Here is a 14,244-nt window from a genome sequence, read left to right as displayed (position 1 = left end):
TGGAAAAGGAGACTACTGTATACAATTCAGTGGAATTAAGTACATTTAGAATGATGTGCAGTCATCATCACTACCATTTAGTCTCTTTATTTAAGGTATTTTCACTTGAACCTATAACATTATCGCTGTTGCTCTTGGACAAATTGTTTAAATCTCTGAATCCTAGTTTCCTTGTTTGTAGCATGAGGATGATAATACCACCTGCGTCTTAGTTGTGGAGATAAAATGTGATGAGATGGTGAATGTAAAAATTACTTGGAGTTGGATGCAGTGGCACATGCCTGTAGTCCTAGCTACTTGGGAGGCTGAGGTGGGAGGATTGCTTGAGCCCAGGAGTTTGAGACCAGCTTGGGCAATGTAGTGGGGGAGACCAGCTTGGGCAATGTAGTGGGACTCCCATCTCTTAAAAAATACATATTTATGCTCAGTAAATGATAGTTCTCTTATCTTTCCCACTATTATTGGTTTTAAAGAATGGTATAGACATGTCTTCCTTAAATGGGCTCTGTTACTCTCATTTCTCCTAGAATATTCATTATTATTTTTGCCTAATTTTCAATAAGAAATTTGTAGGTATTGGAGTAAACCTTTGTTTGTTTCTTTTCTTTTTTTGAGACAGAGTATCACTCTGTTGTCCAGGCACGTGCATGCATGCACACCCGCTCTCTCTCTCTTTTTTTCTCTCTCTCTATATATATAGATATGATTTTTCAACATGCAGAGAGAGAGAGAGAGAGAGAGGATGTCTTGCTTCCTTCTCTGCCTAACTGCATGTCAAAAAATAAGCATTTCTTAGTTTTAAACATCTATCAGATGAGTCATTCACTGGATTGTTTTTTATATATGTGTATGCATACAATATTTCAAATTGAAAACAATGTCTCAGTGGATTTGAAACTGTTAAAAGCTGTTGTCTAAAACATGAAAACCATTAAATGTAAAAATAAATGCACATGTTGATATTTAAACTGCATAATTAAGAAACCCTATTGGTGTTTTGTTTTTCTTGTGTACCAATAATTAAGCCATTACTGTTGACACTATTTAGCTTTCTATTATAACACTGAAGGAGTGAAAGTACATCTTATATTTATGAAATATTACTAAAATCTCTGCAAAAAGAAAAAAGTTGTCTGAAATGTGTGGGTGAAAACTATTAATTATGTTTGTTTCTACCTTCCCCACCAAAGTTGGACACCACCTATATACCATAAGTTCCTTAAGGTGATTTCACTATCTTATAAAATCAATAAAATCAAAATGAAGTAGTTGTATATATGCAACATTGTATACAGAGAGGAGATACTGAATAGTATTAAATGTTGTCATCTTTCTTTACCTTTTGTCTCCTAATACCTAGTCTACCTTTTAAAATTTCAGACTGTTCTTTCAATTCATAATTCTAATTTGCACATATTGTTATTGGAAAATCATATCTAATAAAGGTTTTAGGCCGGTTTTGGTGGTTCACTCCTATAATCCCATCACTTTGGGAGGCCAAGGCTGGTGGATCACTTGAGGCCACAAGTTTGGGACCATTCTGGCCAACATGGTGAAACCCCATCTTTGCAAAAAATGCAAAAATTAGCCAGGTGTGGTGACGCACACCTGTAATCCCAGCTACTTGGGAGGCTGAAGCATGAGAATCACTTGAACTGGGAGGTGGAGGTTGCAGTGAGCTGAGATCGTGCCGCTGTGCCCCAGCCTGGACAACAGAGCAAGACACTGTCTCCAAAAAAAAAGGTTTTGCTATTTCCCCCGCCCCCAAAAAAATAAATTTAAAAATATATATGGTACTTTGGAAAGGGTAGTAAATAAACTTAAAATACAATGTAGTCAGATCAAATCTATGGACTACGTTTTTTCTGTGTGGGACTGTGTCATAGATTTCCAGTTAACTCCTGAATACCTCCGTACATACTTAGCTGCATGTAAGCTCTCCTTCTAGGACTTATAAATCAGACTGTTTTTGCCCTATTTAGATGCTTCTTTTGAAGTTGTAATTGAGACTGATATATACATATATAAAAAACTTTGACCTTTATTCTGTGCTTTTTTTTTTTTTTTTTTTTGAGATGGAGTCTTAACTCTTGTCACCTGTGGCCCAGACTGGAGTGCAGTGGTGCAATCTTGCTCAGCTCACTGCAACCTCCACCTCCTAAGTTCAAGCAATTTTCTTACCTCAGCCTCTCAAGTAGCAGGGATTACAGGTTTGTGGAACCATATCTGGCTACTTTTTTGTATTTTTAATAGAGACAGAGTTTTACCGTGTTGTCCAGGCTGGTCTCAAACTTCTGACCTCAAGTGATCCACCCACCTCGGCCTCCCAAAGTACTGGGATTACAGGCATGAGTCACCATGCTCAGCCTATTCTGTGCTTTTAAACACACACACACACAGGGACATATATATATTTATCTTCCTAAGCCTCAGAGCTGTGATAACACATTGAAGAAACCTAAGTTCTTGCTTGTGGCCATTTACATTTACAGGTTATGTAGTATGTTGAGCCTGGAACAAAACAGAAACTCTAAGGTAGGAATCTAATTAGAATTTTGAAATAAAATATTTGTTCCTAATTATTTTCTTTCTAACTTCTAAAGAGTAAAAATAAAATTTATGGCCGGCGTATTACAGAAGGATCCTGCTTTTGTTTTTGAGTACCTGAAATCACAGTAGTATTAAAAATTGTGTGGCTCTTGAATCAAACTAAAGTTTCTATTTTTTTATTGTCAGCATTCACAGGTAGGGAAATGTAAAGTCTCAGGAAATACTATTTCTAGTCTCAATTTTAAATTTTCCCAGAATTCTGTTCATGAAGGCAAATGAATACTGACAAGCTGTATTTCTTAAAAAAGGTAATAAAACAAGTGTATTTAGAAACCAGTAGTAAGAATTGAAATTAGAAAATTGTGAAAAGACATTACTTTCCAAATGTTCTGAAGGCACTTAAAAGATTAACTCAGGGCATGTTTTGTAATTTCATCAGGTGTTTGACTAAGTTTTAATTATGTTTATTTTAATTACATCAGAAATCTACTTTCCACTTCTGTCTCACAGCTGTTGTATTCTTTGATATTATAAAAGATGAATTTTGGCCAGGCTCGGTGTGATCCCAGCACTTTGGGAGGCCGAGGTGGGTGGATCACGATGCTAAGAAATCAAAACCATCCTGGCCAGCATCGTGAAACCCTGTCTCTACTAAAAATGCAAACATTACCTAGGTTTGGTGACGTGTGCCTGTAGTCCCGGCTACTTGGGAGGCTGAGTCAGAATTGCTTGAACCCAGGACGTGGAGGTTGTAGTGAGCTGAGATTGTGCCACTGCACTTCAGCCTGGCGACAGAGTTAGAGACTGTCTCAAAAAAAAAACAAGGTGAATCTCATTGAATGTGAAATAATGTCAGGTTATATTAATGGTTAAAAAAAAAAACCCATTAAATTCTAGAACGAATACAGGGAAACTAATGCTAAGATTTTTACAGTAATTCTGTACTTATATTACCAAGTTTTGCAATATTGTCTCAGTTATACTGTACTTTCGTCTTTTTCTAATAAGTATGACTTAATTGTATAGCATGTATTACTTGTGGAAAATGGTATGAAATCTTAAAAGTTTTAGAACATTGATAGATGCTGGAACTGTGATGAATACTTGCTTTCTTATATTTAGTATGTTCTGATATTTCAGATCTTTCAGATTACAAATTATTGGAAGGCAGGAGAATACTATATTGATGGAAAGTAGTATTTAGATGCATGTTTTGTTAGAATTACGTAATTTATGGTCATTAGTGCATTTTATACACAGTGTACCTGAATGTATGTTTGCAAACTTCTCACACATCATATGTTGCCAGTAGAATCACAGAAGTTGTAATTTATATATCATATTCTTTCCTTGTAGGCAGCTTTTTGTTTTAAAATGATCAAAATTATTTGTGGTCATTGACCAGTTATTTTGAGATAGCAAGCCTGGTTTTTAAAGTTCTTTTTTTTTTCTTCTTTTTTGAGATGGAGTCTCGCTCTTATTGCCAGGCTGGAGTGCAGTGGCGCAATCTTGGCTCACTGCAAGCTGTACATCCTGGCTTCAAGCAGTTCTCCTGCCTCAGCCTCCTGAGCAACTGGGACTACAGGCACCCGCCACCACACCCAGCTAATTTTTATATTTTTAGTAGAGTTGGGGTTTCACCATATTGGCGAGGGATGGGATTTCACCATGTTGGCCTCACAAAGTGCTGGGATTTCAGGCCTGAGCCACCTTGCCTGGCAAGTTCTTTTCTTCACAATTTAGAAATTATTTGTGTCTTTTTTATTCTCCTAGATTGAAAAGCTGAGAAGACAAAGGGAATTTTAAAGATGGAAACAACAAAGCATGCTTATTTTCAAAGAATAGATGTGGAAAGGAATGTCTTTAAATATTCCCTTCAAGAAGGTTTTCTTGCAACTTACAGAATTTATGTCAAGAAATAGGAGATTCTTCTTTTTCTGTTTTAAAATCAATTTAATCTTACCATATTTCTAAAAAGCAAAATTTTAATATTTTAACATTTATTGATAATTCATTTCCCCACCATTTATAGTGGTATTTCTATTTTTTCTTTTAAAAATGATTCATTATTCAACTTGATAAAGTTGTTTCTTTTTAAAACCCATGACCCCTTTTGACCTGTAAATAGTATTGTGTTCTTCCTTAATGTAATTCTGATTTTTTTATTTTTTATTTTTTTTTAAGACATGAGTCTCGCTTTGTCACCCAGGCTGGAGTACAGTGGCGCAATCTTGGCTCACTACAACCTGGCCTCCCAGGTTCAAGCAATTCTCCTGCCTCAGCCTCCTGACTAGCTGGAATTGCAGATGCCCACCACCACACCCAGCAATTTTTGTATTTTTAGTAGAGATGGGCTTTCACCATGTTGGCCAGGCTGGTCTCGATCATCTGACCTCGTGATCTGCCCTCCATGACCTCCCAAAGTGCAGGGATTACAGGCGTGAGCCACTATGCCCAGCCTGTAATTCAGATTTTTAAAATAAATTAGTTTTTGTGCTTAAAAAGAAAATTAAACCACATTATTGAGTGTGTATATATATATATATATTTTTTTTTTAACATTTATTTTTACCTTCCTCCTATCAGAGATGAAATTTATGACCCTTCCTCCATGATGTAATGGATATCCCTTTCATCTCCCTTGCTGAGAATATACTAGAGATTGTAGTTTTTACAGTTGTGGCCTTCAGTTAGGGAAAACATGTAATGTAAGTTTTGTATAGATGAGAACTGGTCACACACAAAATCGACAAATTGGCTGGGCGTGGTGCCTCATGCCTGTAATCCCAGCACTTTGGGAGGCTGAGGTAGGCAGATCACCTCAGGTCAGGAGTTCAAGACCAGGCTGGCCAACATGGCAAACATCTCTAGTATAAATACAAAAATTAGACGGACATGGTGGTGTGCCCCTGTAGTCCCAGCTACTCAGGAGGCTGAGGCAAGAGAATTGCTTGAACTTGGAAGGCAGAGGTTGTAGTGAGCCAAGATCGTGGCACTGCACTCTAGCCTGGTGACAGAGGGAAACTCTGTCTCAAAAAAAAAAAAAAAAAAAATTCAACAAATGGGGTATTGAAGGTATTACATTTCCCTAGTGATTTGGTCCTATTTTGCTGTTTCAAATTGGATGAAATAATATGTGTACTTAATGTACATTTAGACAGTACTAAAATGAAAAGGATTGTCCCTTGAAAGGATATTTCAATTTGAAACTAAGACATAAACTAGTAAAACAAAAAATGTTTCATCTTTTATAGTTGTGAATTAGTTTCAAGTCACATTGATTATGCTCTTCTAAGTTGAGTAAAACAAATGCAGGGAAGATAGCTCATGAGCTTTACTTATTGTAATTCTGTGTAATTCTGTTATCGTTAGTTATGTGTGTCATGTAGTAGGAGAACTTAGCTTTTGAGGTCTGTGTATGAGCTATACATGAGTGCACTGGGCATCAAGTGCCTCTGACCTTTAAACTTTTTTTTTCTTTTGATACTCTAAATTGGGGTAGGGAATAAAGCTGTGTTAGAATTGGACAACTTCGTATCTAATTGTAACCCTCAAGTGTGTTTTCTCTCCACATTCTGGAGTGTGACTCTAAAAGTTGTGTTGCATTGCACAGGCAGAGTAATAGAAGTAGAGTGGTGTGGTATACAGGCATAACAAGTTTTTTGTTTTCCTTTTCATGGTATTTGTCTATTTTCAGTACTTCTGTAATAAGATTGTATACTTACTTTAGCTTTATATGTGAGTTGGTACAGTGGTTGGTAGAAAAATTGAAAACAGCTGTGACTTTAATTAAATGTGCAAACAATCACATTTTTTTTTGGAGAAGTGCTGGTTTCACTTTTGTTAGAAATGCAGTATTTCATTTGTGTAATGTATGCAGCTTTCTAGTTTTTGTCTCCTGTCAGCAGGGCACAGTAAGATGGACTTAGAATCCTGTTTTTCCTTTTTTTGTTTGAAAATCAGGACAGGAAGAGCAGAATCTGAGAATAAAGATTTTGCTTAAATAATTGACTGGGCAGCACAGTTAGTAGAAGCTCATTATTTCAGAATTAAATTAGGTCTTAGCTTTGCATGATTATTTTCCTTAGTTCTAAAAGTCAAGATTTAACTATATTTATTTATTTGTATTATTGAGATAGAGAAGAATTGAATTTTCCTTTAAATTGATGACATATATACAGGTAGTTGGTTGTGAATCCAGTTTGTCCTATTTAAAGTGATTCTGTGTGTCTGTGTTAACAGTTACGTAAATGCTCCACATTAAAGCAGGTTAGATGTTATCATAACTTGGTGACTTACTAGGCCAGTCTCTATCATTTTTAATGTAACTCTAATCCTTAAAAAATTATTTTATTATCTGCACATGGCTGTTATTGTAAAATATTTAATGCATTAGGCGCCATAGTAACCAGCAGGAGTGGTTTAATGTGTTGGCTTTTGCAAGGTATTATAAAAGTCATTGTATACACCTATCTTGATTTGGTGTAGCATGTCATTTTTGAAAAGCCACATGCGGGTTTGAGATTTTGCGATTGGAACTCACGTGTAAAGCTTGGGGTAGCAAAATACTAAAAAATTATTCTCTGATGGCCTCAATGATAATACTTTAAAGAGTATATAAAGCTTTGAATCTTCCTTTTTAAAAACAGATTGTGAGGACTGCTGAGAGAGACTTGCAATCCAGTCACATAAGCATAATAAAGAAATATTAGTCCTCATGGAAGAAGAGCAAGATTTACCAGAGCAACCAGTAAGTATTTCCTTTTGCAGTTTAAAGTTGATTGAGAAGAGCTAATCTTCAGAGATCTTCATTATTATTAAAATAAGGAAAAGATTCCTTAATCATTTTCTTCCAAGAAAACAATGTTGTATTTTGCTGACTTAATTCTAAGGAATCTGTTTAGAAAATTCAGTATTAGAAAATAAATATTGTATTTAGAAATGTTATTTAAAAAAATAAGTGGCTAGTGTTACAGTTTTTTAGAAAATAAAAGAGGACATGTCTTTATTGGTCTGACAGTATATCACCATTTCTACCAGAAAATTTAGTTTTGTTTTTAACCTGAATTTCCCTAATTGAGTTAATTTTTTAAAAAGTAGTAGTATAGTGAGGAAGGTGTAATTTGACCACTAGCTAATTCTTAAAAACAGATAAAACCCTAGAGACTATTCTGAATTCTTCTTTTAAATATTTAACATAATAAAATAATTTTAAATGTTCCCAAGTGATAGGGGTTTATCTTCTTTTTGGTTTTTAGCCCTTAATATTTTAAAAAACAAAAGCAATAGTGTCATTCTTTTAAGACAGCTTTTATGCTGAAGGGTCTTTTCCTTTTATCGTCAGTTTCTTTTTCCGAAGTTTGATAACTACTGATTCAATATGCTGTCCTGAGTGGGCCTCTTGCATTTCATATTAAGAGAAGATACAGTGATACGAAAATCTAACCTAGAAAAATTTGAATTTTGAAAGCAAATAATAAGTTTTTCATGTTCTAGATGTATTCTTTAGGTGTACTAGATCCCATTTAAATGATAAAGTCCTTTTAAAAAATTTACTTATTTTTATTTTTTTAAATGAAGTACTTCAATATATGTTTAATATTTTTCTTTATATTGAAAAATGTGTATTGATGATTACTTTGTCATTATTCTTTTCACCCCTTTAGTTGAGGTAAGTACAAAACTAAGAAGACATTAGCAACTGGTAAAAGACCTTTTCAAACATTTGAAATGTGATCCCCTATCCCTGGTGGGACTTTAATAATCTGGGAAATGGTAGGGTTAAAATTATCTTGAGGAATGTGTATAAGATTTACACTAGTGGAACGAATAGCTGAATTGTAGATACTAAATATACTAAGGAAAATTATGCCACTGAGTTTTTAATGTGATAAGACAAAGGTCTAGGTGTATTTTCAAAAGACTTATGTAAGTGTTGACATATTGTTGAAATATGGGTATTGTTAGTTACTCCTTACCTATTTAAGGTAATGAGAATTGTGAGGCTGACAGGTCCATCTGTCTCTTCTGCTCTGCTTCATTTCCTTGTCATTTTGTTGAACTTCTGTTAATATGATGTACAAAACCTAATTGTTACTTCAGAGAAAAGTAAGAAATTGAAGTACTTTAAAATCAAAATTTCTGTTGACTATAAATGGTTGTCACAGGGCATCTTTTCCTTATTGATTTGTGCCCAGATCTTAATTTATAGAGGTGATTGAGTGATGACATGAAGAGGTCAGTATCATTGAAAGACAAGTTTAGTGTTTACTCACAGTTCCCCTTGAAACAAGAGGCATAGCATGCCACACAGGGGGAAGTACCGTGTTGGTCAGGAGACAGAAAGAGTGAGAGGAAGGCACGAGACTTACTGAGGTTTCTACAGGAAAAGCAAGATAGGCAGGGTAAACAGCTTAGGGTTGACTGATTTGAACAATTCTTTCAGGCTTTGTGGCCTAGAGGTTGTTCCTGGTTGTCTGGTGGTACTTTGTCCTGGGTTGATTTATGATTTAGGGAAGGAGAAATAGGGGCTTAGTGTGTGAGAGTTAGGTAAAGGAGGTGGTTCAGAGTATGGGCACTGGATCTCAGGAGAGATAAAAAACAACTTTGGCTTTGAGTTTGGCTCTGTGATTAATGGATGTCAAATAGACAAATACAGAATCTAAGAAAATACAACACTGATTAATGTTTAAAATAGAACAGGAAGAGTAATGACACACTTTAGGTAAGAAAAAAATGGCTTTTCACAGGCTATAATGGAGATCTAAAATACGAGTGGAAAGAATGGTCCCATCCCAAGTTGATGATAAATAAAACCAATGTTTTTTAACCCTAGAGATGTTACTAATGGGCATTATTATTGAAGTTAGTTTAATCCCATTGTCTTATTTGCTTGTTCTTTCTTATTGAATTACCCCTTCTCTTCTCCACTAATTGCTTGCTCTATCTCAGGATTTTGTGCAGGCTCAGTGGCTCATGCCTGTAATCCCAGCACTTTGGGTCCCAGAGGTGGGTGGACACTTGAGGCCAGGAGTTGAGACCAGCCTGGCCAACATGGGGAGACCCCGTCTCTACTAAAAATACAAAAATTAGCCAGGTGTGGTGGCACATGCCTGTAATCCCAGCTACTTTGGGAGGCTGATGTAGGAGAATTGCTTGAACCCGGGAGGTAGAGGTTGCAGTGAGCTAAGATTGTACTTCTGTACTCCAGCCTGAATAGCAAAGTGAGTGAGATTCCGTGTCCCCCTGCCGCCGCAAAAAGATTTTGTTTAGAAAACTCACAATGCAATAAATTCTAACTTCAGGTTATTTCCCCTTCCCTTTATTGCTAATCAATCCTCAGCTGAGTTGTAAATAATTTTGTTATATTACTATAAATCAGCTTCCAAAAATGCAAGAATCTTATCCACAGATGAGAGGATCCTTTGACTGATTGTATAGCTTCTACTTGGAGAATAGAGTATAAAGAACAGCAATGGATTGAGAATGAGAAATACCTTGGCCAGGTGAAGTGGCTCATGCCTATAATCCCAGCACTTTGGGAGGCCAAGGTGGGCAGATCACGAGGTCAGGAGATTGAGACCATCCTGGCCAACATGGTGAAACCCTGTCTCTACTGAAAATACAAAAATTAGCTGGGTGTGGTAGCATGTGCCTGTAATCCCAGCTACCCGGGAGGCTAAGTCAGAAGAATCGCTTGAACCAGGGAGTGGGAGGTTGCAGTGAGCCAAGATTGTGCCACTGTACTCCAGCCTGGTGACAAAGCTAGACTCTGTCTCAAAAAAAAAAAAAAAAAAGAAAGAAAAGTAAAGAAAAATACCTCACACGATAGTTTACACACTGAAAGCCCCTGAAGAAGTAACATTATCATCCTTTGATACCTTTATAAATCTTATTCCTTCCAGCTTTCTGTCATATACTTTACCTATTTATAGCCTAAATCTTTAAGTTATCAATAAAAATGTTGAATTGAGTGTTCTTAGAGAAAATATATAATAGCTCCAAGTGACTGTCATATCCTTTCTAGATATCTGAAAGGTCTGTTCAATAATCTGTTTTAGAAAACTGTCATCAGTCAGCATTAAATTAGCACTAGTTTATAGTTTCCAACACCTAATTTCTCCCTGCCATCACCTTTAAATTAAAACAAACAAACAAACCAAGCAGTGAAACATTTCTTGTTTTCTTTTGTTTTGTTTGAGACAGGGTTTCACCCTGTTGCCCATGCTGGAGTGCAGTGGCGCCATCTTGGTTCACTGCAGCCTCTTCTTCCCAGGCTGAAGCAGTCCTCCCATCCCAGCCTCCCAAGTAGCTGGGACTACCACCAAACCCGGCTAATTTTTTTGAATTTTTAGTAGAGACAGGTTTCACCATGTTGGCCAGGCTGGTCTTTAACTCCTGACCTCAGGTGATCTGCCTGCCTTGGCCTCCCAAAGTGCTGGGATTACAGGCATGAGCCACCGCTCCTGGCCTCATTTCTTTATATTCTGTTTCAGGCAGCTCTCTTATTCTCTGATTTTTCAGAGATGATAAACCCTGGTTTAGCAATCATGTTTGTAAGTTACAGGTCTATGGGATAAAGCTTCCATGAGTCTGGAGGTTAGAACTTATTTTAAATAACTGAGGCGCTTGCTTATAAATATGGGAATAAACTCTTTGAAAAATTTAGGTATGCTGTCATTTACAGTTTGTGGATTACTCTCCTTGATAGAGAAGACAAACAGATTTTTTGCCTCCATCACAAGTCATACCTGGCCAGGCATGGTGGCTCACGCCTGTAATCCCAGCACTTTGGGAGGCCGAGGCAGTGGATCACGGGATCAGGAGTTCGAGACCAGTCTGACTAACATGGTGAAACCCTGTCTCTACTAAAAATACAAAAATTAGCTGGGCATGGTGGTGCATGCCTGTAATCCCAGCTACTCAGGAGGCTGAGGCAGGAGAATCACTTGAACCTTGGAGGCAGAGGTTGCAGTGAGCTGATATCGCACTACTGCACTCCAGCCTGGATGACAGAGTGAGATTATATGTAAAAAAAAGAAAAAAAACACAAGTCATACCTAACATGCAGTGGTAGAACAGGAAGTTGTCTCTGCCATAAATATTTACCTCTCTAATAATTTGGAATGCATACCTCATTTTCTAGGTCCTGCTTTCCTCAGGTTAAGTTCTTAAAGTCAAATTAATAATTACATGGCCATTAGTGAGTTGAGTGTGGTGGCTCACACCTGTAATCCCAGCACTTTGGGAGGCTGAGGTGGTCAGATCACGAGGTCAGGAGTTTGAGACCATCCTGACCAACATGGTGAAACCCCGTCTCTACTAAAAATACAAAAATTAGTTGGGTATAGTGTCATGTGCCTGTAATCCCAGCTACTCAGGAGGCTGAGGCAGGAGAGTCACTTGAACCTGGGAGGCAGAGGTTACAGTGAGCAGAGATCACGCAACTGCACTCCAACCTGGGTGACAGAGCGGGACTCCATCTCAAAAACAAAAAGATGGCTATTAGTAAGCACAGTCAATGAAAATGGTATTAAATTGTTTTTTGTATGAAATTTCATCTAGCCCTTTACCCTTCTAGTATATGAATATGACTTTCTAGTAAACAGAACAATGTCCTTCTCTTTGTAGAACAGTGTTGGATAAATCTTGACATAAACATCTTCCTTTTTATAGCCTCCATGAAGAGTTTTATCCTAAATTACAATTTACCTAGTGCTTGTATGCTTTTGCCTCTTGTTTAAACCTTCAGAGTCATTACTTGTAAGTCATCACAGAGTAATTTCAGAATGACATTGAAATGCTTAATACAATTTTCTTAAACAGAGAGTGCTATTTTTTTTTTTTTAAGTTGGGGTTTCACCATGTTGGCCAGGCTGGTCTTGAACTCCTGACCTCAAGTGATCCACCTACCTCGGCCTCCCAAAGTACTGGGATTACAGGCCTGAGCCACCACACCTGGCCAAGAGTACTATTTATTAAACCTGTCTTGAAATTTCTGGGATTCAACTTTTGTCTTGTTGTCTGTGATCATAACACTAAAATTTTAGGTGTGAGCCACTGCACCCAGCTATATTCCTAAGTATTTTATTCCTTTTGATTCTACTGTGAATGGAATTTCTTTTTTCATTTTCAGATTGTTTATTGCAAGTATATAGAAATGTAATTGATTTTTATATATTTGTCTTGTCTTTTGTGCCTTACTGAACTTGTTTATCAGTTCTAGTGTTTCTTAATGTATTCTTTAAGATTTCTATATACAAAATTATGTCATATACAAAAAGTGATTGTGATTTTTTTTCACTTTTAACCCTAACAGAGAGCTTTTTCAGCTTTATTGCTTTCTTACTCAATATCCTGTATTAACTGTATTAACTGTCAGCATTTATTTGACATACTGTAAGCATTTATTATCTGTAAGATATGGAAATACTTTGCTTTTGCTGACAGCATACTTCTCATGAATATTGATAAATGAATATGGTCCTAATCCTTTGGATACCAGTTGCTTGTATAATCTATACTGGTTTTGTTAATGGAAATTGTTGCATGTAGGACGGGTTGCTACTTGAATCTTTGCTTACTTTGCTGTGCAGTTTTCAGTATTCATTATTGCAAGTACTGTATTACTTTGTAAACTCTCCAGAAAATTGTTGCTCAATCTTTGCTATTCCTGTTAACAACCAGCAATCATTTTCTGTTAGTTTCTGGATTGTATTGTTTGAACCAATACTTCTATAATTGAGTGAAATCTGTCTGTCTTCTTTAGTTAATTTACCTGCCTCTACTGCCTAGTTAGCATATCTCTGCCTCAGAGGGGGACATAATTGCTCAAATCAAGACAAACAATGGGCCATATGAGGTAAAATATATATACGTTTTGTAACACCTTTTTCTTCCCCAGACTTTTCTGTTTGGTAGATACGACTTCAGATTCATTTTCTCCCTTTCTATTTATGAATATGTACTCTGTACTGGGTTGGCACTATAATAATTTAAAAGAGAAGGAGGGTAAAGAAGCATAATTCTTCCTTGAAAGTAAATAAATCTTTGGCCAGGCGTAGTGCCTCATGCCTATAATCCCAGCACTTGGGGAGACCAAGGTGGGCAGATCACTTGAGGCCAGGAGTTCAAAAGCATCCTGGCCAATTTGGTGAAACCCCACCTCTACTAAAAATACAAAAACTAGCTGTGCATGGTGGTGTGCACCCGTGGTCCCAGCTATTTGAGAGGCTGAGGCACGAGAACTACTTGAACCTGGGAGGCAGAGGTTGCAGTGAGCCGAGATTGCGCCACTGTACTCCAGCCTGGATGACAGAACAAGACCTTGTCTCAAATAAATAAATAAAAAGTAAATTTAAAAATGTTGCTCCGAGCCCCTTTGTTTCCCCCTTTTTTCTTTTCTTTTGGAGTTGATTAGCTAAATTTGTTGCTATATACCTCTGATAGAGTGAAGACTATGATAAGTTAGATTCCTCAGTGCTCTAATTTTCTTTGTTTGAATTACTATTTGAAGAGTACAGACTGTTTTGGTTACTCAGCTAAGCATAAATTCATCTCTACTACTGGAAGAGTACATTATTATCTGACCTTATGTAACTACTATCATCTTTAGATAGGAAGGACAGAACATTTTATAAAAAGAAGCTATATATTGTCGTTTATGAAATTATGGCAGGCAGATAAACTACATCA

The 14,244-nt window shown here is 36.7% G+C and overlaps 1 protein-coding gene and 1 pseudogene across 8 annotated transcripts in view; one reads left to right on the top strand and one right to left on the bottom strand.

Moving 5' to 3' along the window:
* Positions 1-14,244, bottom strand: part of LOC120366114 (glyceraldehyde-3-phosphate dehydrogenase pseudogene) — a 448,321-nt pseudogene that overhangs the window by 173,740 nt on the left and 260,337 nt on the right.
* The window catches only part of EYA3 (EYA transcriptional coactivator and phosphatase 3), a 112,611-nt gene that overhangs the window by 19,880 nt on the left and 78,487 nt on the right, over positions 1-14,244 (top strand). For 6 of the 8 annotated variants that reach the window (XM_039473585.2, XM_039473586.2, XM_074380351.1 and 3 more), the window contains one exon: positions 7,200-7,300. In XM_039473585.2, coding sequence (XP_039329519.1) covers positions 7,268-7,300 — 33 coding nt within the window. In that variant the 5' untranslated portion in view covers positions 7,200-7,267. The other 2 variants (XM_074380354.1, XM_074380355.1) reach the window with 2 other exon arrangements.

This window comes from Saimiri boliviensis, chromosome 11 (genome assembly GCF_048565385.1).
Source record: "Saimiri boliviensis isolate mSaiBol1 chromosome 11, mSaiBol1.pri, whole genome shotgun sequence".
In the NCBI taxonomy this organism is placed as follows: Eukaryota; Metazoa; Chordata; class Mammalia; order Primates; family Cebidae; genus Saimiri; species Saimiri boliviensis.
This window is presented reverse-complemented; position numbering and strand designations above follow the sequence as displayed.